At 42.0% G+C, this 26,396-nt stretch overlaps 1 protein-coding gene and 1 pseudogene across 1 annotated transcript; both read right to left on the reverse strand.

Moving 5' to 3' along the window:
• Positions 1 to 276: 276 nt before the first annotated feature.
• TNFAIP6 (TNF alpha induced protein 6) lies at positions 277 to 19,829 on the reverse strand. The gene is made up of 6 exons (XM_035131516.3): positions 19,551 to 19,829; positions 8,976 to 9,113; positions 7,291 to 7,452; positions 2,752 to 2,980; positions 1,510 to 1,550; positions 277 to 902 (listed from the first exon to the last, which is right to left on the reverse strand). Exons 1-6 carry the CDS (start codon positions 19,642 to 19,644, stop codon positions 742 to 744), a joined length of 825 nt encoding a protein of 274 aa, XP_034987407.1. The 5' UTR covers positions 19,645 to 19,829; the 3' UTR covers positions 277 to 741.
• LOC148687521 (acyl-CoA-binding protein pseudogene) lies at positions 4,650 to 5,118 on the reverse strand (annotated as a pseudogene).
• Positions 19,830 to 26,396: the final 6,567 nt, after the last annotated feature.

The raw sequence follows: 26,396 nt of genomic DNA on the forward strand, positions 1-26,396 counted from the left end.
CCATTCTTGACTTTCCTGAACTAGAACCTGTAGTTTTGTCGGCCAGACATCATTAACAATTTAATCTGGTTTGATTGTTTCATTTTCCACATAACCTGTGAATATTAGTCTGTAGTCTGAGTTCAGTGGCATTCTACTGCAAAGGAACTTGTAAACCTGAAAATTGGGTCAGGATTCCATCACCATATTAATTAAGTAAATAAATTGCCTTAATTCTGAATTTAATTTGGAAACAGAGTGACCTCCCCCCCCCCAAAAAAGGAGAAAACATGGCTCTTGAAGTTTGATAAATATATATTTAGAAATCTCAATAATACATCAAATGTAGTACAATGATTATAGGATCTATGAGTAAATATTTCTTCATCTTTTTGGCTCAAGGAAATCATCACTGCATACAATTCAAAGTGGCTATCACTGAGCAGCTGTGAAGCATTTGCACACAATCACATGGCCCCTTGGAACTTTAGCTAAAAACTTGAAACAAAACAAACAAACAAACAGGCTTTTTAACCCAGGGAGGAGTCACCTGGTGGGAAGCATCAGTCCAAAGGGGTGTGTATCACTGAGGTTGTATGGGTCACTGAAGATCAGCAAAAAAGAGAGATCACATTGGGAGAAGGTAACAGGAGATTATGGGGAATAGGATCCACTGGGACGAACATCAAGAAGGTGCTTGGGGATAGGGTAATGTCTTTAATAAACATCCAAGGCAAATTCTTCTTTCATGTCAATGTTCTTTTATACAATGCCAAATCTTCCAGCTAAGTAATTTTTGTTGTCTTGGGTAGTTGTATTTTTCCCATCACTCTTTTTGGGTGTATCCAAAGCAATGTATTTAATCTGAAAGCCTCCTGCTGTTACTGAAGCATCGGACAAAAACTTCAGAGTCATTACATTACCTAGGACGAGAAACAGAGAAAGAGAAAAATTACTTCTATTGAGGAAACACCCCCCCCCCATAAAACCTCAAAGAATTTTTGAATTTCTCATTCTCCCAAAACACATGATAGCATTCTTCTCTTAAGCACTCAGAAACACACTGTCAAATATAATAAATGCCACTCAGCATGTGAAGCATGTGAGGACAGGAATGGGAAACCTGTTGTCTTTGTGGTGTTGTAGGACTCCTAACTTCCATCAGTCCCAAAGGCCGGGGAAGATGGAATTTTTAGCCCACCAACATCTGTTAGGCCACAGGTTCTCCATCCCTGGCCTAGGAAGTACATAATACAGAGGTTTATAATACTTCAACCATTCTGCTTCTGTGAATTGTATTGTTGTATTATTGTATTGTTTTTATGCTGTATTGTTTTTAATATTCAGTTGGAAGCCACCCAGAGTGGCTGGGGAATAAATAATAAATTATTATTATTATCATATAATTGGCCTTTGCGATGACCTCTCTGGATGGAATGTTCTGTTGTGAGTATTTCTTAAGAGTCTGAGAAGTAAATGTTATTGTCTTAGTCCATGGTTGTGTGGAGGTGTGTGTGTGTATAATATTACCTGTGCTGATTACATTTTCTGGAAGTTCGTCTCCACAATACCTGAAAAACATGACAGTTGATTTACTGGTTAAATATAAGCAAGCCAAAATTCAGTAACACGCTTGCTGCAGTGGCTACCTAACCCTTTGCCAGGCCAATATCAGCTTGAACTTACACTGGGTGATCTATCGCGAAGGATCAGTTTAGATGTCACCATTATGATGTGTAAAAGACATCAGGTAAGATAATCACATAGAAGTAACTCCCATGCCACAACAATGCTAATTTGCAAAGTGGCTGAAGTCCTAAATTGATTTTGGATACTTCTCAACAGATTTGTCATGCTTGGCACAAATAGGAACCTTTTCAGGGACTGGGATTTAACATGAAGGAACAAAACGACCAGTGGCCTATACACATAACACATAACTTTGCTTCTTTTGAATGCATTAACCATGATGATAACCTCCCCTTGCCATGTGCAATTCTGTTTGCATGGCTGAATAGAAAACTGGTTATCTGAAATAACATTTTAGTAACTGAAGGCCAACTGATAGATGCTTGCATGCTTTTAGACATGCAAATTGTGTCAGCTGGGAGGGCTGATAAGGAGATCTGGGCAAGCCTGGAGTAAGGTTTTCCCCATGCTGTGGTCCTGGGGCAAATCACTCATCTGAATCTGGTATTTTTTGTATTGAGAGGAAATCCCCCATTGATGGGAAGCCCAAGAACTTCACTTGAATGAGAGGCAAGAGACCACAATTGAGTGAGATGATCTAATATTTAGGAGGAATTGCAGAGTCGGTGAATGGGTGGGGATTGACTGGGGATTGCAACATACTTCCAATGAATGAGTTTGGAAGGATTCCTGGGTTGGATCTAAAAGGGCGAGAAACAAAGGAGTGGGGGGAGGTTGGAAAAAGTGTGTGGTTATTAACACTTCTTAGTTCGGTTTGTGTAAATAAGTAATGTTATTGTTCAGAACCTCTGAGACTGGGTGGGATAAACATATCCAAACAATAGATGTATGTCGTATCTACATCATTTGTGACCCCCCCCCCAGCAAAACCTGGGAAGTGTAGTTTCCTTTTCAGAAAGCCATAATTCCAGGCAACTCTAACAAATTATAATTACCAGGATGGGAAGCCATGTGGTTTAAATGAGCATCAAATGTGATGGTAGTTTTTTTTTATTTCCTGGATGAAGTTTCCATGCCCCTGTATGGTGGTGTATGTTAAGAAAGTTGTGGAAATTGTTTTACCTGCCGACAAAGCCATTTACGTCGTCATAGCTGTCGTATATTTCTAAGTAATCAGCCATGCACGCTGTATCGTCTTCAAGATCAAAGTCGAGAAACTGAATTTGAATCCGTTGGCCATATTTCACTCTTATATGCCAATAACAAGTTTGATCGTCTTCATATTCCTTTGGGTAGCCAGGGGTTTTAAAGATGTGCTTTGAATCTGTGAATATTCCACCACAGGCTTTTCCTAGGAGAGAAATAAAACAAGAGGGAATTTGCTTTTTGAATTGGGCTGTCACAGTGTCAGAGAAGACTTGCAGCGAGACACAGGTAACCAAAATTAATACTGGCACCTGCCATCACATCCATATCATCATATTGTATTGTGTTTCTAGTATTTAAGGGAGAGTGCCCACCAAGGTACAAAAAGAAGTATATAAAGAGTACTGCTCTACTAGACTCAGAGCCAGCAGGGAGCCCCAACTTTGAGCTTTCATTTTTTTAAAATCAAGAAGAGAGTCTCTAGCCCCTTTAGAATGAAAGTTTAGTTGCAGAGTGAACAACCCTACAGTGTTTCCCCACAGTATTAGACCCTCGTTGCAGGTTGGGTTGAAGCTGAAAGAGTAAGTCCCGGGAATTTTAGTTTGTGCTTTTTTTACATGTGTGTTGAATGTGCTTTAAATGTATCGAATCTAGGCTAAAACAATACTGCAATATTATCCATTGCTTTTATCTCCAGGGTGGAAGTTTGTCTATTGCCTCCAAGTTGAATAATATAACTTACAAAGTACGAAGATTCCACCCCACTCCCCCACCAACCGAATGAAAGGAACAGATGTAAACCGGCCAAGGTCAACAACTTGGTTTGATGATGATGCTCACCACCCAAACAATACATTTGGAAAAGATCTAGCCTGCCTCTCAGAGGAGACAGCCAAACAGGAGGCTCAGAGAGGCTGACTAAACTGAATTCTAAGAATAATGGGTTGCCTCTCCCTCTTTTCCCTGACATGTTCAACATCTGTGAGGGTTCTCCTCCCCTGAGAGGTTACTCAGCTGCTTATTCAGGCACATATACACAGCTTTTTGTTTTGACTTCACATTGATTACTGCAGAGTGTGGTTTCCTCCACCATTTCTCAGAGAGTGCAAGTCACCGTAGTGCTTCATACTAAACACGTGAACCTGGTTGCTGCAATGATGGCAATTTACAAAATGGCAAAGGGAAAGAAAATGTTTCCTGCACCAGAAAACCATGCTGTTTTTGATGGTGAGCTATTATAGTATGAAACATTCCAGCAGTGTTAAAAGAAAAGCAATATAATTGAGTTTAAGACTGCATTTACTATATAGGCACAAAAAGTGCATTTTCATTTAAAAACAAAAAAACAAACAATCATTTTGGAATCTTCTTCCGACACTGCCAGGCAAGCATCTTCCACATGTTCTCCAAACCCAAATCACTTAAATTCCAGCACACAGTCTCCAATGGTATAATTCAGCAGACATAATTTGACCTTGTTACTCATAGGATTAAAAAAATAAATAAAAGTAAGTAGCACAGAACAATAAAGCTTTGTCCCTGATACTGCTTTTCTTTTTTACTGCCCCTTTGTCATTTCATTCTCAAGAAATGCTTTTCAGGAGCGAAGAGAAGAAGAAGAAGAAGAAGAAGAAGAAGAAGAAGAAGAAGAAGAAGAAGAAGAAGAAGAAGAAGAAGAAGAAGAAGATCTAGACTTTGCGCTTGCCCACATTTCCACTTGTCTTGTGCATAGAAAGCACGAGTCTAAGTCTGAGCAGTTTCCCTCCTTGCCTCACTCCTTTCTCTTTTTCCTTTTTTCCTGAATTTGATTGTGTTTATTATACAAACCATTAGAAGTAAATTTACGCAGCTGTTAATTATGGAAAGTGGCATCAAGTCTTGGCACTGCCATAATGTGCAACACAGTTTAAGTTAGTTGAGTAAGGCATGATTCCATTTAAAGGCATGCAGGAAGGGGTTTATTGCATTCCATGTTTTTCCTTCAGCTCTTCCACTTTTTAAATATATGCTTTCATTGCATCTTCTTTGGACATTCCTTTCAAGGAATTCCAGGCATCCCAAATAGGCCTTGCCTTTGAAATCAAGCTTTCTAGGATGGTCTGTATTTACATCTCTAACGGTGGCCTGCTTGTAATGGCTGTAGATATCCAGCATTTCTTTATCTGTTGGTTGGGTCTTCAGCTTCTTGACTACTTCTGCAGCTTTTGCAAACTCTGCCTATGCCATGGTTGCAGAAGCGCACAGTGACCCCCTCCCGATACAACAAAAGGGTGAACTGTGCCCATTGCAGCCTCTTGCCCCAGTCTCTCTGCCTCACTCCTTTCTCAGAGAAAACCTGCTTTTTAGGGCTAAATCGGAGCAAATGTGAATCCGTAAAAAAAGAAGTAGTTTGCTCTGATTGTCCCAGTGGGACAAGAGGAAGTGTCGATAAACCCCTCAGCAGAAGTACTCCGTCTCCGTTGATTCTAAAATGCAGTGCTGTGGGTACTCAGCCTGAGGCCAAATAACAGAAGCAATCACAGGAAAAGCAGAGAGTCCCTCAGGCCTGTTTGGGAGGCTAGCCAGAAAGCACTGGGCTTTCCTCAAAACCAAGCATAGGGCTATGTCAGTCATTTTAGAGTTGACACCACTCCCTGCAGAAAACAAGGCCTTGGCAAGAGCAGAGAAGTAAGCCTGGATGTTGCTGGACTCTGGGACTGATGCTGCCTGGGGACTTGCCCTGCTTGTGCAAGCAGCTGTTTTCCTCATAATTCCTTTTCAAGAAGTAAATTTGGCAAATGAAGGGGTGTTCACAAGGATTTAAGAGCTCTCCAGAATGTTGTCATCGATAGGAAGTCTGCCCTGAGCTCTGGGAAGGGAAAGGAGTGTGGTCAAAGCAGCAGATTAGTGATGCAGATTTAATTGGCATCCTGTGGTCTAAACCACTGAGCTTCTTGGGCTTGCTGATCAGAAGGTAATCTCCCGTTGCTCGGTCCCAGCTCCTGCCAACCTAGCAGTTTGAAAGCACGCCCAAAAGTGCAAGTAGATAAATAGGTACCGCTCCGGCGGGAAGGTAAACTGTGTTTTATGCGCTGCTCTGGTTTCGGTGTTCCGTTGCTCAGAAGCGGCTTAGTCATGCTGGCCACATGACACGGGAAAACTGTCTGCGGACAAACGCCAGCTCCCTCAGCCAGTAAAGCGAGATGAGCGCCGCAACTCCAGAGTCGTCTGCGACTGGACTTAACTGTCATGGGTCCTTTACCTTTACCTTGTTTTAACTTGTACCTTGTTTTAAATCCTACTTTATTTCTGTGCCACCTGGATGACTTTTAGTGAGCCATTGTTTGTTGGAGAACAATATCATCCTCAATATAGAGTTGTTGCTGAAATGTGTCGGGTCCCTGACCATGTGACATCACCACACTGTATATATTCCATCCATTTCCCCACATTATTGGTAGCTTCTAGCAAGACATAGCATCATGATCTCTCAATAGAGAGGTAAGTGATCCAACAAGATACATGGGAAAACTCAACACGGGATGGGCAGTAGATCCTTGTCACGCATCTTTTTTTATTAAGGTATTTATTTCCTGCTTAATTCCTGAAGTTTAATTCCTGAATAATATGATGCTCCATCCTTAGCGTGCGTCCACTCAGAACTGTATCATTAGACACTCTGGCACCAAATCCCTATGCTAGCAGGTAGCTGGTCTTCAAGGTACTATCCATTGAACTTTTAATTTTATTTAAAAGTTAATTTTAATTTTGATTTTAAATGTGATTTTGAATTGTATTTTAAACTAATCGTTTGATTTTGTGTTCTTAATGTATTATATATTTGGTGTTAGCCGCCCTGAGCCTGGTCTCGGCTGGGGAGGGCGGGGTATAAATAAAAAAATAAAATTATTATTATTATTATTATTATTATACTACCATTACTGGGAAAGTTGTTGCCCAGAAGTGTCCTTATCTTCAGTTAGCTTTATTTGCAAAATAAAAACAACAATTTGCCTCTTAGAATTTCAGGGAGGCTGAATTAAGAACTAGAAGGTACCGTATGTATGTATGTATGTATGTATGTATGTATGTATGTATGTATGTATGAAAAATTAGATGTTGAACAGATATTTCCATCCCTTTGTCCCTACATACAATCCTGGGGGGAAAGGGAAATTTATCAACCACAGCCCTGAATATAAGAAGCTTAAATCCACAAATCTCTGGGTACTTGTTTTTCTGCTAATCAGAACATTTATGCTAACCAGAGGGGAAGGAAAACCCCGCTGACTTGGAAAAGAAGCAGGTGATTTAGGGTGGCTCCCCACTCCATAAAATGCCGCCAGCGGATTATGAAATAGGTGCTACATTGCTATGGAGTTCCTTGGGTTATATAATATGTAATGAGGCCCACTAGAAAGGAGCAATCAAGTACTGGCTCTGGAATTTCTCTTGAGAGTATTAAAAAGCACACACATTTGCAATCGCAGGGTAAAGGATACAGCCCTACGAAAATGTTGTTTGCTGCACACTCACCATTAGGGTTGAAGCAGTAAGCATCCCACTTCTCACTCCTGTTGAGCCGAAAGCCGTAATCCACAATCCCAGTCTTTCCAAAGCCACAGTTGCTTCCAGGTTTGACAATGGGATAGCCAACTCTTCCTTTCGCTAACCAGCCAGCCGCACACATATGAAACCCTGAGGGATGGAAGGACATGTCATGGACGCCCAGTGCTGGCTTAAGACGGATACACTGTACTTCAGATTAATGACCTTTTGTTCTTGCTGCCAAAAATGTAATTGACACACAGTTCGTTTAAATTGAATTAAGCCATGCAAGCAAAACAATTTCCACCCTGGACACAGAAAATGCTGCGTGTATGCTTCATTTATTTTATTTTATTGGAAAATGTGTCATCTTTTTTAACAATGAAAAGGGCTGTTTTCACTTTAAACTAATAAACAACAATTGCATGCAGATGCTTACTAGATCTTAGTCTTAGAACTGCTTTTTAAAGATGCTGGACTAACGTAAGTCACTGAGTTACTGATATTCGGGCATCCACTCCCTAAGGCAGTTACCTCTGTTGCATCCCTGTTGCCTGGCATTATCTTCAGGTACTCTCCAGGTTAATATCACTCATCACACTAGTGCAAATAGAAGCCCGTGGATGTAGAGATGTAGAGAAAAACAGCCTATTGCCACCCATAGCTGCCAAGTTATCCCTTATTTTAAGGGATTTTCCCTTATGCTGAATAGGCTTCCTCGTGAGAAAAGGGAAAACTTGGCAGCTATGTTGCCACCTGGCTTAAGACTACCTTGGTGCTGACAAGTCTGGGAGAGTTTCAGCTCTATGAAATAAACATCTCAGCCTAAAACTGAGAGGTTGACAAGTCCCAGGTGCGTTCCAAGATCTAGAAAATTGTACTACAACTTAGAATGATAACTTTCTAGGTGGAGGAGTTAGCAAAAGAGTCAGAAGTGTGTGAGAGGGCCATTTATCACACACTACTCATTTATCAAATGGTCTGGCAATTACCGGTAATCATTTTGGTTGGTTGCTTTGTTGCCAGATCACATCTTTCTAGGCCTGTTCACATGCTTTGTGGGGCTGTGCACATTTCATTTGATTGAAGCCATTTATATTAATTGATTCTTGGGCTTACCCATCAGTAGTGTTGAACAGCAGCTGCAACAATTATCCATTTTACTCCATTCCTATACCTGTTAACTTGGGAGCAAGTCCCATGGGACTCAATGGGGCTTAGTTCAGAGTAGACATTGTATAGGATTGTGCTGCACATACCTTTACCACTTGGATGTAAGTCCCACTGAATTTGCTATGACCTACAGCCAAGTAGCACATTGGGGATAGTGTGCGGACTTGATATAATGGAGATTAATAAAGCAAAACTGATTTCAGTCCATGTCCATAGGGTTCTTAAACTTTCATCTTCAGTATTACTTACAAGTCAATTTCAGTAACAAACACCATTGTTCGTACAGATGTGTGTTTAACAGAAAAGGAAACAGATGAGTGAACTGGAATTAGACTCAATCATTGAACAATCAACAGTGCGGACAGTTTGTGTGAACATCAAAGGACAAAATGCACTGAAAGCCCAGTGGTTTAAGTAGCTCTTCTTCACTTTGGGGGACTTTGTGGCATGCAGGAGAATTCCTGCTGGCCCAAATGATCCCATATATTGCATGCTCATACCTATTTTCCTTGCGTCCTCCAGCTGTTGGTATGTGGCTAGATGTCCTCCTTCATACTGACACACTGCTTTTGCTTCTGCATATGTGAGCTGGTATTTTCCAGACCTTCCTTCTCTATGGTATACTCCTGCCGCTCGTTCTGTGAAGCCAAAGCAACAAACGGTGATCTTTTTTCTTTTCTTTTTAAAACAAAGGAAACAAAGTTTTGAGGAATCTAGCAGGTGTCCTACTCTTCACGGCCACCGACTGTTTAGCCTAGGATGCTATTCCTTGTAATGCGAACATGAGCAATCTATCAAATCTTCTCTGGGTGTCAGTGAGGGAATTCTGCCATTGCTCTTCTGACAGCAAGTGACATTAATTTTAGCGCCCACAGATGGCTTTAGGGCACATACACATTATGTACACAGAAACTAGCTTCAAGCCTGACATAGCTTTTAATCAAAGAGCCTTGGGGACTGTAGATTGAGAAGGGGCTAGGGAGGATTCCTTTAAAAAATTAATCCTCAGCAACACCACACACACACACACACACACACACACACACACACACATTTATGACTCCAACATTTGCTTGGGGGGAGCCAATAAGTTAAACTGAATGCAAACAAGTCTCAAACTAGTTTAAATTTGAAATTAGGCTGGCAATTAAATTCTCCAGGTTAAATGCTTTACTGCTGAGTTCCCGGATCTTTTGGGTCTTCCTCACTTATCCTACTGGTCATGCCTATGGCTGTCTACCTATTCATCCATGCTTAAGTTCCCAGTTCATCCTTTCCTCCCATGCCTGCCCTTTACTAAGATTTGGCCCTCTCGGTCACAGTGTGTCCCTGCTGTCCACGTTTCATGCCCAGTCAGGTCCCACATGTGGTTCTTTGGCTGGTTCAGATGCAATGCCTAAACCAGGGATGGAGAACCTGTGGTTCTTCAAGGTGCTGTTGGATTCCAAATCCCACCAGCTTCAGCTAGCAAAAATAAGAGGATTGTGACAGCAGGAGTCCAACACTATCCGGAGGGTGACAGGTTCCTCATCCGTGGCCTAAACTGTGGTTTGGCATGATTAGAATGATTCTTCAATGAGCTTCAGGATAGAATGTTCCTTCCTCCACAGTGATTCCTTCCTCCTTTTTCTGATTTGAGGTAAACCATTCTTTGCCACACTGTTTAAACTGGGGAACTCTGGTATGTACTTGTTCTGCAAAACAGGATTGGCCACCAGGTTTTGTTCATGATTTCTAACCAACAGGCCACATCATACCAATATTTATTTGTTATCTCTACTATCTACTATTTCATCTCTGCTGCTTGCGGCGGTTGCAGAAACAAATTGGAAGATTGCCAAAGTGCACGTTCTACAGCTATTAGAGGAAATGGTTGCAGAAAGACAAACTGGTAACAAAATTATGAATGCCTGGGCTAATCTGTTGAAAGAAATTCAATACAGCCAGCTCGGAATGGCGTAAATACCCATAGATTTGGGATGATCAAACATTTGAATAATGGCCTACTCCTATGGAACCTGGCTTGGAAAATTAATCAGAACTTGTTCCCAAATGAGGCATGCATAGGTCTGTAGCCCAAGTAGAATAGGGATTTGGGACATTTGCAGTCAGCATAATAATGAGAGTTTCACAACTTGAAACCAACATTTTTTTTAAAAAAAATCTATTGGATTTTACTGTTGCATATAAAAATGTGTTGACACAGAAAAAACAGGTAACAGAGAGGGGTGAAAGGGAGGGGACTAAATAGTATCCAGCAACTTTGATTTAATGAAGGCCTTTAACACTGAATTGTCACTGCTGAGTAATTTTGCCAACACTGATTCACCCCATAAACACTGGTTATAATGTTAGTACAGGACAAGTCCCCTGCCTAGACCCCCACAAAGACTGGATGATGTGGTATGAAAAACCTTTTTCTTTTTTTTGGCAAAAGGGTCAGGTTATTATATTCCCCCATCTTCTTAAATTCTTCCAACTTGGCTAACAACAACAAATTTCAGCAAATGTTTATTGCAACAAATATTCCTGAGCCAACGAATCTACGAAACTGGAAGTGGGGTGTGTGGTTTTTCCTGGCAGCGAGAATCATAAAGTCCATGTATTCAAAAAATGAACACGCAGATTCCAGTATACCCCATACCTCTCCTGTGCTTAAGGAAAAAAATCATTCGACCCAGTTATGTATGAATTGAAAACTTAAAGCGAGGAATAACACAGTGCATTTGCAAAGAGAAGAACCTTGGGGTTTTGTCACTTTTGCTGGCCAGCATTTTACTCATGGCAGCCAAGGACAGAGATTTCTCTACTCCTGCTGGATGAATGAGTTTGTGCCAAGTTTGTCCTATGTTGTGTGTGTGTGTGTGCGCGCACACACACACACATGCATGTGATGCTGTTTGCCAACTCCCTAACCTACTTCCCATTTCACCCCTCATCAGAATGAGCTCCTGGGACAGCAACTGTCATCTTCCCCACAACAAAGGACCTGCAATAGCTGTCCTAGTTGGAGGAAGTAATCCCTGGTAATTAGCAACTATAGCTAGATGTATAGTTGTTGTTAAAGAGTTATTATTTCACAAGAGAGACATTTGCCTGATGTCGTTTGGCGGCCTACAGCAGTAAACCGCTGCGACCCAGGAGACCAACTGTGCCTGGAAAGGCCCATCAGTGTCACGCTGCTCTCTTGGAACAGCTTGGGGAATGAAATAATCATTCAGCAGAAGTCAGATAAACAAAACAAAGCAACAATACAAGAGCCCCTGGTACACAACCGGTATAAAACACTCTGCAAGAAAAGGAGATGGTAGAAAAGAAAGTCAGTTATCAAAAATAGTCATGTGGCAAAGATCTGAATATACTTGTAATCTATACTGAATATACTGAATGTAATCTAGTAGAAAAGCTTATTAAAAGCTCAAAAGTATTGCTAGGAAGGCAGTGATAAATAGGGGGAATGGTTACTTCCCACATTTAATTTCTTTGGGAAAGTTCCTGGATGCAACACATATTAGTATGTTCTTGTGGGTATTGTTATAATAATCTTTTATTAGTGTAACATTGTTCAAAATTCAACAAGAGAATATAGGTTTTTCAATCTTAAAACCAAACCAAAAAGTCTATATTTGAGAATGGACAAGCTGTTCCCGATAGTCTTCTTTGGGATTTTGTTTGCAGTTGCTACAGAAACTACAGCAGTCTGTCTTTCTGACCTGCTCCTGCGGGTGGTCTAGATCTATTGAGAGTAATCAGAAACTTCCATCTCTCTTGCTCTCTTGTAAAAATCATTTTATTGGTATGGACAGGCTTTCAGCATCTGCACTCCGCCTTCTCTCCACCTTAGTTTTTGAATTAAAAATCCACTGTATATACTAGAAATGCTTAAGCCGTATCCCTCCAGATGTTGTGGAACTCCAATTCCCACCGGCTCTACTGAAAGACCAGCAACTTTTTGTTCCTTGAAATCCGTCCGTTCCAGATGGCCATTACAATAACTCTGACCGAGAAAGTGCCCGAGTTTGCTTTTCCTCTCATCCTCACCTTTCCTTTTGTGCCATTTTTTTTTATTATAAACTTGGGGGCAGGGGCTGTCTTATTATTAATATTTGCAAACTCCTTGATGGGTTATTTTTAGTTGAAGAGTAGGACTAAGATGTTTTGAATAAATAAAAAGCCACAACCAGTGGTCGCCATTCCCATTCAAAGAGAATGAGAGTGGTGTTCAATGATGAGTTTTGGCACCCCCATTTCTAGAAAAATAGCGCTGCCCTTGCCCTATATGATGGGAGCTTTGTACGCTGTGCTGATGCTCCATTTTCCTCTTCTTCCTCTTACCTACTGAGTAATTGAGAAGACAATGAGTGTTATTTCCTTCCCTAGTAGGTGCACACAACAGTCTCTGCTTCTTTTCATCTCATTTCTCTACATATTCTTGAGCCACACTTGACCCCTTCAAAAGCTGCCTAATTACTCATAGGCCAGTTTCATTTCATGAGCACCCTTAGCTCGTCAATATAGACAAGTTTCTATAACTACCCAGAGAGGTGCAGACATTGTAACGGCGGTGGACTCTCCTTCACTGGAGGTCTTTAAGCAGAAGTTGTATTACCATCTGTCATGGATGCTTTAGCTGAGATTCTTGCATTGCCCTCGGAATCCTTTCCAACACTACAATTCTATGATTTTATGCCTGTACCATGGAGTTGAGTTGCATGCATTTGCATTGGAGAAATGAGGGGATTAGTGCTGACACCAAAAAGCAGGAAATCTCCCAGCTGGATGCTATTACAATAGCTGTAAAAAGCTGTCCCCTCAAATGGCAGAGGGCTCAGGAAATAATTATCCCTGGGAGTCCTGGACGAAACTCTTCTCAAATGTTCCATGCAAGATCGCAAGCCCATCTGTGCACTTAGAAATATTTATGCTCGCAGGAGGGAGGGCTGTGTAAACGAATTAAGGCTTGGACATTGAGTTTTTCCACAACAGAAATTTAAACCCTTATTCTATCAGGCGAACCAGAGGTGGGTAGCTCAGAAACACCACCACTGTCTTGTAGCTTAAATTGGGATAACATACAAAAACTGCTTGCAAAAATGTGTTTATTGGGAGAAATTCACACTAAACTGAATTTCCATGTGGAAATGTGGAGAACAGAATCCAAGATGGGGAAAAAATGTGAATCTGAAAGACACCAAATTTGACAGATTCAGTGTGGTGTAGTGGTTTAGAGCGGTAGACTCGTAATCTGGTGAACCGGGTTTGCGTCTCCACTCCTCCACATGCAGCTGCTGGGTGACTTTCGGCTAGTCACACTTCTTTGAAGTCTATCAGCCTCACTCACCTCACAGAGTGTTTGTTGTGGGAGAGGAAGGGAAATGAGAATGTTAGCCGCTTTGAGACTCCTTCGGGTAGTGATAAAGTGGGATATCAAATCCAAACTCTTCTTCTTCATCCTAACTCAGGTCTCCCATATTTCCCCTATATCAAACTGTATCATCAGTATCCCTTGCTTTCTATTCTACTATGTTATTGGATTAAGATGGTAGTTCCAAGGAGTATGATATTTATTACTGCTGCTCAGCTCTGGAATGATCTGCTGGAGAAGTTATTGGTAAGAAATTGCACACAGGGTGTACAATATATAGTTTCTGTTCACTTTCAATTGATCCGTTTTTCAGTTAGGCTATTTTTTTTTTTACTTAATTTCATCAGTGTTGATTTGCTATTTTTGTTTTATTCCTGGGTCTTTGGTTTTACTTCTGCTTACCCACTTTGAGCCTTCGGAAAAAGTGAAGTATAAACAACTGGAATGCATACATATACATACAGCCTGACAACCACCAGGACCCCGTGCTGCATGTCCTATTCCTTTTAGTGCCAACACACAGCGTTGCTATCAGAGCAGGACTTCAGGGCAGACATCCACTAGAATGATCAGGAGGATCCCCCCCCAACCCTATGCAGCCGGGCAGAAGGATCACACTTTGAAGTATTTATTAATTCATGTAACCAAAATGCATGTGCTCCTTTGATTGGAGGAAAACCTCTAAGCAGTTTGCAAAAATATATAATAAAACGTTTTTTAATTTTTAAAAAATGTTAAAGCCAGTATTCAAAACATTCAAAACGTAATTAAAATCAACAGTAGATAAAAAGTGATAAAATACATGTAACTTCTACATGTCTGGATAGGGTTGCCTGAACAACAACAAAAATTAAGCAGTTGCCAAGAAGAATACGGGGAAGACACCTGTCTGATGTCTACTGTATAGGCAGGTAGGTAGGTGCTGCCATGCTAAATGACTGATTTCTTGCAAATGTGGAACAAGTCTCATGGGGCACTTGTAACAGCACCCATTACGCAGATCAAAGCAGTCAAATGGGCACAAACAGGGTAAGACGATCTCACAAATAAACTGGCCCCAAGCTGTTAAGGCAGTGGTTTTCAACTGTTGTGCTGTGGCACCCTGGGGTGCCTTGAATTATGGCCAGGGGTGCCGAGGGCAACACTGGCCTCTGTCTCCCTCTTCTGATGCCCTCTTGTGTCTCTGCCTCCCCAAGGCTTGCACAGCTGTTTGTTGCAGCAGCCCCTGCTACAAGTTCCCCAGGGGAACGGTGCCTCTGGGGCTGGCCAGGGAGTGCTGGTTACCTGGAGCTGAGGTGGCCTCGGAGAAAGCAAGCAAGCAGCCAAGGGAGCCCAGCCAGCCAGTCCACTAGTAGGAGGCCAAGACCTTTCTTGTGTTTGCTGTGAGCAAGGCCTGCCTGGGAGACCAGTGCTGAAGGGGAGCCTTTCCACCATGCAGGCCTGGCAGTACCCACTGCTGCCACTGCTACCTCCCAAGGTATGGTGCTGTCCTCACATTCACCTTTGGTACGTTTCCATTGGGCCGCTAAGGCTGGGCGCATCCTCTTCCCAAGCCCCTGTGGGGCAGTGTGAGGACATGCTTCTCTTTGGGGCAGGGGGAGGCAGCTCAGAGATCAGGGGCGGTGGCAGCAGCTGCCCAGAGGACTCCCAAGGAGAGGGGAGAGGAGATGAGGCTGAGGGAACACTCCAAAAGGGAGAGTGTTTGAAAAAAGGTGAGAGGGTGCCAGTTCTGCAGGCAAGGGGTGACATAACTGGGCTCCTAAGCCCCACAGGTGTGCCACAGAAAGAATGTAGTTGGTCAAGGGAGCCATGGACTTAAAAAGGTTGAAAACCTCTGTGTTAAGGGATTTATATGCTCATAGTAACATATTGAACTTGGCCTAGAGAAGCAAATGGGACAAGCAGTGCAGATGTTTGAGCAGCTTTAAATATATGGTGTGGATGTCATCTCAGGAACAAGAATGTGTTAACCCCAGCTAAAATATAGTGCAGTTTGACTTTAAAGAAAATGCTGATTTTTCACAAAATGCAAGTGCTACCCTCAAGGAAGATGTTTGACTCTTGCAAGACAAAGAAATAGGAACTTTACCTCCCTGCACTGCCAAGCCGAAGTGCAGCACAAAGTTTCATTGTGACCGTGGTTGACAGAATGGTAAAGCCCCACATGCTGTGTTCTCAATTAACACATCCCTTCCTCCACAAAGCCTGTAATTAAATAAAGCTGGAGTCGCCAATGTGGTACCCAACAGATGTTGTGGACCACAGCTCCCTGCATCCCACTGACCATTCCATCATGCAGGCTGAGGCTGATGGAAACTGTAAGCGAAAACATCTGGAGGGTAGCACCATGTTGGCCACCCCTGAAATAAAGAGGAAACTGCAATGCGAATTCACAATCAGCATCATGTGGAGTTAAGGCCTCTATATTGGTTTGTGCGCTGGGAATGTATTGTTTCACTCAAGTGTTTTATTGCACCTTCCTCGTGCCCCCATCGCATTTACAATTCATGAGTAAGTTATTCTGACATTCAGGATTTTTCTGCACTCCTCTGACTATATTTCCTTTTTTTATATATATAATTATTTATTAAGTTTTCCAAATAAACACATTTAAAACATTATACAAAACAAACAAACAAACAAACATTCAAAAATACATACATCACTCTTTTTATCAATCTTATTATTCTTAGCCAAAAAACATGCTCCGCCGAGCTTGACTTCCCTCCCTCCCCTCAAAAGGTTTTCTAATCAATTTTTATCTCGCAGTTCCTTTGTATCTAATCTTTAGAGTCAATTCGTAGGATTTATTTCACGCCTGCAAGTGTCTTTAAACCTTTACAGTTCGTTTCCATATAGTCCACAAATTTACTCCAATCCTTTAGAAACCTTGTCTCCCTCTGGTTACGAATCCTGCTAGTCAGTCTCGCTAGTTCTGCATATTCAATCATCTTTGTCTGCCAGTCTCCAATTGTCGGTAAGTCCTGGGTCTTCCATTTTTGGGCTAATAGTGTCCTCGCCGCGGTTGTCGCATACAAGAAAAGGGTACTGTCCTCCCTAGTTATCTCTTGGCCTATCAGTCCTAACAGAAAGGCCTCTGGTCTTTTGGGGAAGGTATACTTAAATATCTTTTTCAGTTCATTATATATCATTTCCCAGTATCCTTTAACCTTTTCACATTTCCACCACATATGATAAAAGTCTCCTTCCTTTTCATTGCATTTCCAGCACATTCTATTACTCATTCTATACATTTTTGCTAATTTCACTGGAGTTAAGTGCCATCTATACATCATCTTCCAAACATTCTCTTTCAGAGCAGTACATGCTGTAAATTTTATTGTTTGGTTCCATAATTTCAACCACGCATCATATTCAATATTATGCCCAAAGTCCTTAGCCCATTTTATCATTACCTCTTTCGTCAACTCATCTTTGGTATACCACTCTACCAGCAAATTATACATTTTGGACAACAATTTTATTCTGCCCCCTAGCAACTCTGTTTGAAATTTGGACCTTCTCTCCTCAAAACCATTTTTTTTGTCTTTCACAAATACATCATTAATTTGATGATATTGCAACCAACTCGTCCTCTGACTATATTTCCATCGCATATTAGGCAAGGTGTGCGGACTTAAAAACACAGGGCATCTCTCGTGATCCATATTCTGAGCCCTTAAGACACCCTGGTATATAGTCTAAGCTTTTCCCCTCTCCATGTACTGACACAGGCACACAGGGAACTGTCCTGCAAGTACTCTGTTCCTGCTAGTTCCTCCAAAGTAGTGTGCACTGACGTTCAGCTTCCAACACTGCATATTGATTTTGTTGGGGTTTCAGCACATCTTTGTTTCTTTGCATACTGCTCAGTATCATTAGGACCTAGGTGGTATGACTTTACTAGTGGTTCTGAAAGGGCTATCTCATTTTAAGTTAGGCAGCCATACACCATAAACAATCAAAAAATGGTTAGGATAAAAGCAAATGTCACTTCCTGAAATCCTGGAGAACTTCCACCCATTAATGTAGGCAAGGGTTGGGGAACCTATGGCCCTTCTGTTTTCGTTGGGACTACAGATCCCATCACCCCTGGCCTTTGGGCATGGGAGTTGGCGTGCATCAGTATTTGGAAGGCTACAGGGTCCTCATTCCTGGTGTATACAATACTGAGCTAGATGGAGCAGTGGTCTAACAGGTAGATCAAAGATAGCTTAAATATGATCTCTGTGCCTTAAGTCCATAATCCACCCACGTCATGGATGTATTTCTGGGAATTGGTTTCTGGCAAGTCCAAATGTGCTTCTTAGAAGGGTCTTAATCAGGAGTGGATTGCTTTTCACTGAAATGCAAGTAAGAGGAAGGCTCAATGGCCTGTTCTTTAACAAAAAACCCAAAGGAAAAAGAATGGATCATCATCTGTCGTGGTCTTGGGTTGTAGCACTTAGTGTTCTTTCTTGATCATAAGCTCCTTTGAACTGAGCTGGGCTGACCGCCACACTGGCAACTTCTAAACATACCCAGGTCATGTACCTGAATGTGTTTCCCACCCCCTCAGACATCACATTTGAAGCACATGGTGTAATACTTGAACCAGCCTCGTAGTTTGACCTTCCTGCACCGTAGCCTGCGGGGAGCGAGACATTTCTTCTAGAACAGCTGTGCTTAAATGGACAAGACTGCCCAAGTTTAAATGACCTTTGTATGGCAGCCTTTGTTGTTTCATTTGCAAGTAATATCTGGGCCACATGAGACTTTTTCTAGGGTTTCTATGTTAGCTGCCAGAGGATGTACCCAGCGGTGTGCTTCATGGCTAAGAATGCAGCATTTTATTTTGTGGCAATAAAGATTTCTGCATTGCAGGGGGTTGGACTAGATGGCCCTTGGGGGTATCTTCCAACTCTGCAATTCTATTATTCTATGCCAGTATAAAGTGGAACTAGATGTTATAGAAGACACAGAGCTGTTATTGACAATACTCCACCCCCCCTGTCAAGTTCTCTCCATCCCAATTCTCCATCCATTTCTGGTTCTGCCTAGAGAGACCATTACAGAGATACTGAGCAGGCACCATTCTTTATTTTCCTAAGTAAAATTCAGCTGTTCCGAAATAAGAGGGAAGGCAGGAGGATGCTAGAACAAGTAAGACATAAGAAAGTCAAAAGACAGCAGGGGGGGAGAGAAGAAAAATGGGATACAGAGAATGGGGAAGTACAACTGCTCTGAAATGTTTTTTAAAACCACTTCTTTCACAATGTATATTTTCCAAAATATCTGTATATGAAGCATCAAGGAATTTCATATATGTACAAGGCAAAGGCTGATATGTATCGTGCACAGCTGTTTCTGTTTAGTTCTCTCTTTCTCTTGCACTCTCTCTCTCACACACATTCTCTAGAGGTTTAGCTTTCCATTCATCTCAAGCTTTCAGATAATATCATTCTCCCAGCTCATATTTCAGAGGCATTCTTTTTCACAAATGAAATATCTGCACCCCTTGGGTTTTTTTAAAAAGTAAAATAAAGAGCATTAGGCCAAAACAATCCCAATGAATTCTTGTTCGGCTGCAGCAAGATGCTGCCTTTAAATCAATGGGACTTGACAACTGAAGCAGTGATTTGGAAAACGGGGTGGGTATCCCTGAAGCCAAGGCTTTTTTGCAAATGGAAACAAATGAACAAACAAAAGGAATAAATGAAAAACCTCTTACCTAACCAGATAGAGTTATGTAGAACTCCGTCCTTGAACCCCCAGCCAGCAGCTGTATCCCACCACAAGGCAAAGAGAAAAATCAACACAACCATATCTTCTGTTAAGAGTATTTTGCAGTCACCGTTGAAGCGGGTCTGGAAAGACTCCTTCTAGCAGCTGCTGACTTTCTAGTGGAACATCTGGCTGCCAGATCTTATATAGTGTTTTCATCTGTGAGGTCAGCAAGCCTGCTCCAATTGAACATGCTGTAGTATTGCTCACACATTAAAACTTCCCTGATTTTTTGTGAGTCTGACTCATTTTACGTTTCCCTTACATGAGTGTCCAAAGTCTACAGCATCCAAGTAAAGGTTTAATTCCTCATTTGCCAAAGCAAACATATTATTTTCGAACAGTTAAATATCTTTCTTTTTTCTGTAACCTCCTTTTTTGACACTGAAATGGCGATCTGCTTCACACAATTTTGCTCTTTTTAATGTATTTTTTTTTTACCTGTTAACTATCTTCTTTCCCTCCCATAACCTTCGTCACTTATTTTGATACTCAAATAGCAAGCTGTTCTACACAATTTCGCCTTTGTAAAAGCATGACAACTGAATCCTTTGCAGGATAATTTGATTGTAGCCTCTGGCTGTTGCAGATACGCTTTCATGGAGTGGAAAAGCTTCTAACCCTGACTGGAGAACCAGAGTGAGAACTTCGCAGCTCTGGTCCGCCATCCAGGTTCCTCGCACTTGGCTCCCTCTGATAGGGCAGTTTAAACATTTGGCTTGGCAGGCTTTCCAACATACAATGTAGCTGGCCCGGGGCACCTAAAATGGCCAGCACCTGGGACATGACTCCTCGCTCCCCTGGAGTGGAGGGCATGCCGCAAGGGGCTGCAACTGTCGCCCACGCTGATTGTAGGGTAAGTGGCCATTTTGGAATAACCAAAATGTAGGAATCTACACCTATTGTTTTCATTTTTAGACACTTTCAGATCACTAATTTTAGGATAATAAATTCATTTTTTTAACCCCACCAACTTTCAAGTTAGAAAGAGATACAAAGCACGCAACAAATTGAGGGAGTTGCTCCATGGATTTTGTGTTCCAACATGCCTCTCTTGTAATCAGAGACTTTAACAGAAGGCATAGTTATAAGATGGCATTGAGTAACCCACTCTTCCACCCTAAAGTTGCCAGGCAAGGCCTAAAACAGCCCTAGAAGGCTCTGGGAGGCTCTTGCATAGCTGTCAACTTTTCCCTTTTCTCGGGAGGAAGCCTATTCAGCATAAGGGAATTTCCCTTTAAAAAAGGGAGAACCTGACAGCTATGGGCCCTTGTGAGATCTTGTGGGGCCATCCACGTTCCCGCAAGTTCTTGTGTAAGCATCCCTAGCCTTCCAAAGCTGGCCTGCTGGGCGGGCCTTGCCTCCCAAGCAAAGTAGACTTTAAAGGCTCCCATCATGCCAGGCAACTCAAGTGAACCAGTGCAAAAAGAGCTTTTACCCTCTCCACTTTGCTCGCTAGTCAAGTCCTGCTCAGCACACCAGTTCTGGGGTGCTGAGGATGCTCGCTCCCCCAGCTCCCCCACTAGCGATGGGGTGGCTCCAAGGGTTAGACTAAACATGGAACCCTTGGCTCCAAACCACTGCATGAGATGTGGGATTACTGTACCTAACTACATATACAGTGCCTCTAGTTGTGGGGTATAAAGTTCATCTTGGCTTCATCCCATCTGAGTCATGGTATGACAGATGTCTACTGCTCCTCTCTTGTGGCTTCTGGGTGAGTTGCTGCCTCAGCAGCTGTTTTTGTGGTGGGTGGGTTCTAGGGAAGGGAAGTGAACAGAAGTTGGCATAGAAACATCTCTTCTGCCACCACCCTCTGAAATATTCTTACAGATGTGAAGGTGGAGTCCGTTTCTTTGATTGCACAAGGGACTTCAGAAAACCATTTATGCAATATCCCCGGGAGAGAGTGTTAAGGCAATGTAGGAAAATAATTTAGAATGTAGTGTCTTGGCCTAACTTGACATAGCACGGTAACAAAAACAAAGTAAATCAAAGTCAAGGAGCTCAGATTCTGTCTCCGTGTTCATTGCCCTCTGTGTGTGTTGAAGGAGCAAGAAGAAGGAAGGCAAAAAGCAGGTGCAAACAATTATTACCATTAATTATTATTGTTACTATTATTATTTCCCTGGCAGGAATATGATATCACAGAACATTGGTCGGAACTCTCAAGAGCAGAAAGAAGCACCACCTGTATGTTTGTTTTTTAAACAGAGAATCTCAAGCTCTTGAAGGAAATAAAGAAGAAAGGTAGGCTTCCTGTGAATTTAACCGAGTTAAACAACCAAGCTACAGCCTACCAAATAACCTGTTTGATCATTTCTGCTGATTAGAAGAACAATTGTCTCCACATTTTATTTTATCTTTTATAATTAAGCTTAAATGTATGAAATATTGCTCCTTTTAAAAACTGTTTCATGGACAGGTATATGTGTTTGTGTGTTCCATTACTGAAAATTTTTAATTAGAAGGGCATCTCCACAATATCCCATTGCTCAGTAAGATAAGAGTTCATGGAGTCCCCAATAAGTATATGGGGAACCAAATTTCTAGGTTTTCCCTGAGTGGATCTATTGACAACAGTTCCATAGGAGGAAGAGCACAATGGCTGCAAATGTCCAGCCAAATGACGCGACCAAGTGGACGTGCGAAGAAAAATCTGGGCTGAGTGGCTCTGTGTAGGCATGGCAAGTGGTTCTGCAACATGCTAAGCTCACATTTATCACAACACTGTTCAGTCTACTCTTTGTGGCGGTGAAAATACAGGCCATATTATGAGCTCGGTGCTTGAATTACTACTTCACTTCACTACAACTCCCATCAGCCTCAGGTAACATACCCAATGGTCAGGGACGATGGGAACTGTAGTCCAGCAACATCTGGAGGGCACCACATTGGCTACCCCTGTGAATTGCCCCTGCTTCCTATTGGATTCAAACAAGACTTTGTTGTTTTATAGGATCGTAGTGCAAAGTTGTTTTGAGTTGCAGGGGAGCAGCTCCTGGTGCATATTTATAGTTCGGCTGGTGATGCTACACATTGTTAGTAGGGCAACTGCAGCGTTTGGGTTTTTGTTTTTTTTTAATTCCCTGGACCTAGAGGACTTTATCTTGTTGCAAAGCTATTTACCTACAAGCCATCTCCCTGCACAGTTGGTGGATTTAGAATGAGTGACCCAAAGTCTGACGGCAAGTTCTTCTTTGCAAGAACCCAGAATTGACTCAGACTGCCATTTCCGCATTGCCCCCCCTTGTCTTGGCAGTACAAGCCGTCCTTGCTCCCTCATTCTGCACAGTTCTTCACACATGTTCAGCATCCACAAGTGTCTTGGAAGGTGGTTGCTCCACCACAAAGCACACGGAACAATCGGGCTCCTTATCCAGCTCAGAAAGTGCTGGATCATTTCGTTATATTGCTGCATTCTGGTCCACGCTTATAAAACCTTGTTGGAACCCATTCCTGTTTGTGCAGTGCCCTTAGAACTATTGAGTTCATGGTTTCGCAATTGCTTATTTAATTACCAAAATCTGTGAAGCGAATGGCACATTGTTGGGGGAGAAAATCCAGACATGATTAAATTTATATTTATGTTGGAAAACATCATTGTGGCATTGGGCGAACTGTTTTCTGACCTGGGGTAGCTTGGATTCATCCTGTGTAAAGGTTTTGGCACCTCTTTCCCTATTCACCCCTACATACATATTTGGAGCCCTCCCTCTGATTTGATACTGCCACATCAATAAAATCCTTTCTTCTTAGGAAGAGAAGAGTTTCAAGTCACCCTCTCTGATCTGAAATGGACTTTGGAGGTTGGGCACAGTAGGAGAAAGAGCTCCATGGGAACAAGGACAACTGAGTCTCCCCACCCCCAGCAATGATGGCGGCCATAATAAATTCCCTCAGGGAGAGTAAGGGTAATGGATAGGTTTTGATGATAGGGTGTGGAAGGGGTAGAGTTTTGTCATGAAATTTCTGTATAAATAACCTGTACACTATTTGTTTTTGTTTTATTTTTGTAATTTTTGCCTCAGTAATGGGAAGGGATCCTTCACCCCCACCCCTTCTTGTTTTCAAGACACTCTGGAGTAGACGAGCTACAGGTTTACCAGACATGGTAAAAAATGCCTGCACTTTTTATTTGCAACAGCAGGATGTGAAATCATCCCCAACCACAAATTGCCACGATTCCTAGCAATTTTTCACAAACATAATCTGGAGTGACAGTGGAAAGGAAACTTGTATTAGGTGTGTGACATTGATCCTAATTAGAAAGTCAAAAGAGACGAATAGTACCTGCTTTGCAGACAGAATCTTAGAAGCCAGGGGCAGGACGAGATGGTGTCCGCTCATCGTTCCATGAATCTTTCAACTCTGGCAACAAGGCAACAACCTCCACAACAGCTTGGGGCAGCAGGCTCACTGAAAGGGAACAGGCCAGACTACATGGCACACACACAATTCTGCCCTTCAACACCACAGCACTGCTAACTGCCCTTGCAGAATCTGCCACCTTAACTGCTTAATGATAGGGCTGTTCCTGATAGAAACAGAGGGTTACAAGGACCTTGTGGGGCATCATCCAAGCCTTTCGCTACATAAAAATACCCCTCTATCAAAAGATTATTACAGCTCCAACTCTATGGATGTGGTTACAAAATCATATTTATGGTCATAACCCAGAAAGCTTGTAAAGCAGCAAGAGCTACAGAATAAATATATATATCACAAAGCTTTCTCTCCACCCCTCTGCTGCACCTGTTTTATGGGAAAGTTCTCAAATGGAAAGCTATGGAAGCTCAAACTCACAAAGATAAAGAGTGCTTTGAATGTACGGTGTGGGCCGCAAAGTCAACCACCAGAGAAGAATCACTAAAGATAAATCACGCTCTGGCTGGCTAACTCATGTAGCCATGCCATTTCTGTAGGAGATGCCAGTTGACTGGCTAATTGGTTTAGCCTCTTCTGTTACCTGCACACAAAATAGACAATATTGTTGTGAGTTTGATGGGGTGGGTGGGTTAAATGCCTGGGCCCCCTTCTAATTCTTAGAACAGCCAGGCTTAACTTCCTGGTGAGGTGGTAGCCAAGGTAATTGGGCCATTAACAGAACAAAGGAACTGGATCTGTGCCAGATGACAAATGGGTTGGCCTCCCTCATTGCTCACCTGGCTGCTTGAATTCTGTTTGAATGCAAGGCTGCAGCTATGGGAGAAGGAAGGCCCTCCTGGGGTGAGTATGCTGTGAAGCTCTCCATCAGGTTGTATGTATGTGTAAATAAACCATATAGCACAAAGACATCACAGTCGTCGCTGTGCCTCATTCTGAAGGAAACATGAACCCAGGGTTCATGTTCGGAAACTCTGGAATCTCGCGCCACTTGGGGATTAGGGTGACATGCAACACTAGCATAACAATATTGAAAAGCAGTATCAGGCTTGATCAAAAACTTGAAATGTAGAATTCTGTCATGGATGTGCATACTAAGTTTTCTTATTCTAAGGGAGACTTTTTAAACAATATGTTCAATTTTTTTTAAAAAAAATATTATTACAAGTACTGTAAATAAATAACAGTCATTTCAAAACCAAAAGTAATCACAAGGTGTTCTAAATCCTATCTTCCTCTGAAAGCAGATGGAAGTTTACGGCTAGTCTTCAAAAAGCAATATGCAAAATAATGTCCTGAATATAATTTTATGTTTTAATGCTGGTCTACCTTATAGGGATGTCGCTATGATGACGCAAAATGCAAGTGAAGGACTTTGAGGTCATAGGTAAAAAGCACTATGTAACCATTTGTTTCCGATAACGCTGTCACTCATGTTGAAGGTTAGGCAGGCCTCACTTTGCTCAGCCTGCAATCTTAAAAAAAATACCCCTTTCACCCAAATAAAAGAACAGAAACTGGGTATTGCTGGTATGTCACAATGCCACAGCAGACATTCAAAGTAAGACCCACATAATACATAGAAGCCCAAAAATCAGGGTAATAAGAAATAATTAATTCCCTTCTTCCCCGCAGTAGTCAACTAATTATAATTGATTACAACAAAGTTTATGAGGAGTCAAACTCAAGATGAAAACCACCACCCAGTTGTGGCAAACATCTGTACTTGAAGAATACTAAGCATAGAAGTCACACCATTTATGGCAACCTTGTTAAAATGTGTGAGTCTCATAAATACTTTCCCCCTTTATATTTTCGAAACATTCATCACCATTAGTCATGATCACAAGGAACAGAATATCCCAATCGGGGCATAATTGTTATTTCAGACTAGTAAAAATCATTTTATTGCCTCCAAAGAAAGTAATTCTACAAGGATCAAGTTCAATGCTCCAAGCAAAAAGCAACTACATAAGCCTTCAGACAAACACACAAATACCTGACTGTCTGTTAAATCTTGTGCGTTTTAGGGTAGGAGTGGCTAACCTACAGCCTTCCAGATGTTCCTGAACAAATCTGATTCCCATCACCTCAGACTATTGACTATGCTGGCTGACGGGGGGGACGGGGACAGGGGGTATCCAACATTAGTTAATGAGTAGATCCATTAAAATCACACAATGCCCTTCATGAGGTCTAGACGGTCACCCACAGAGGAAACCTGTTTTACTCAAACACAACATTTGAAATGGCAAGCAGGTGTGCTTACCTGTGGGTAGGTAGGCGCGCCTCACTAATCACCTGCTGAAGCGATCCCCCTGATATAGGAGAATCCATGTGTTCAGCACAGAACCTCAGGACCACAGCCATGGCCACAGTGTTGGGAGAGGGGCTGAGATCTCAAGAG

The sequence above is a fragment of the Zootoca vivipara genome, chromosome 1 (genome assembly GCF_965207765.1).
Source record: "Zootoca vivipara chromosome 1, rZooViv2.hap1.1, whole genome shotgun sequence".
In the NCBI taxonomy this organism is placed as follows: domain Eukaryota; kingdom Metazoa; phylum Chordata; class Lepidosauria; order Squamata; family Lacertidae; genus Zootoca; species Zootoca vivipara.

What these genes read in the sequence shown, in the direction of transcription:
- TNFAIP6 (XM_035131516.3), bottom strand. Translation starts at nt 19,644, where the DNA reads ATGGTTGTGTTGATTTTTCTCTTTGCCTTGTGGTGGGATACAGCTGCT. An exon ending in GTAAATGGCTTTGTCGGCAG is followed by an intron (nt 1,551 to 2,751) that starts GTAAAACAATTT and finishes CATGTTTTTCAG; the next exon opens with GTATTGTGGAGACGAACTTC. An exon ending in AGAAAATGTAATCAGCACAG is followed by an intron (nt 903 to 1,509) that starts GTAATATTATAC and finishes TTCTCGTCCTAG; the next exon opens with GTAATGTAATGACTCTGAAG.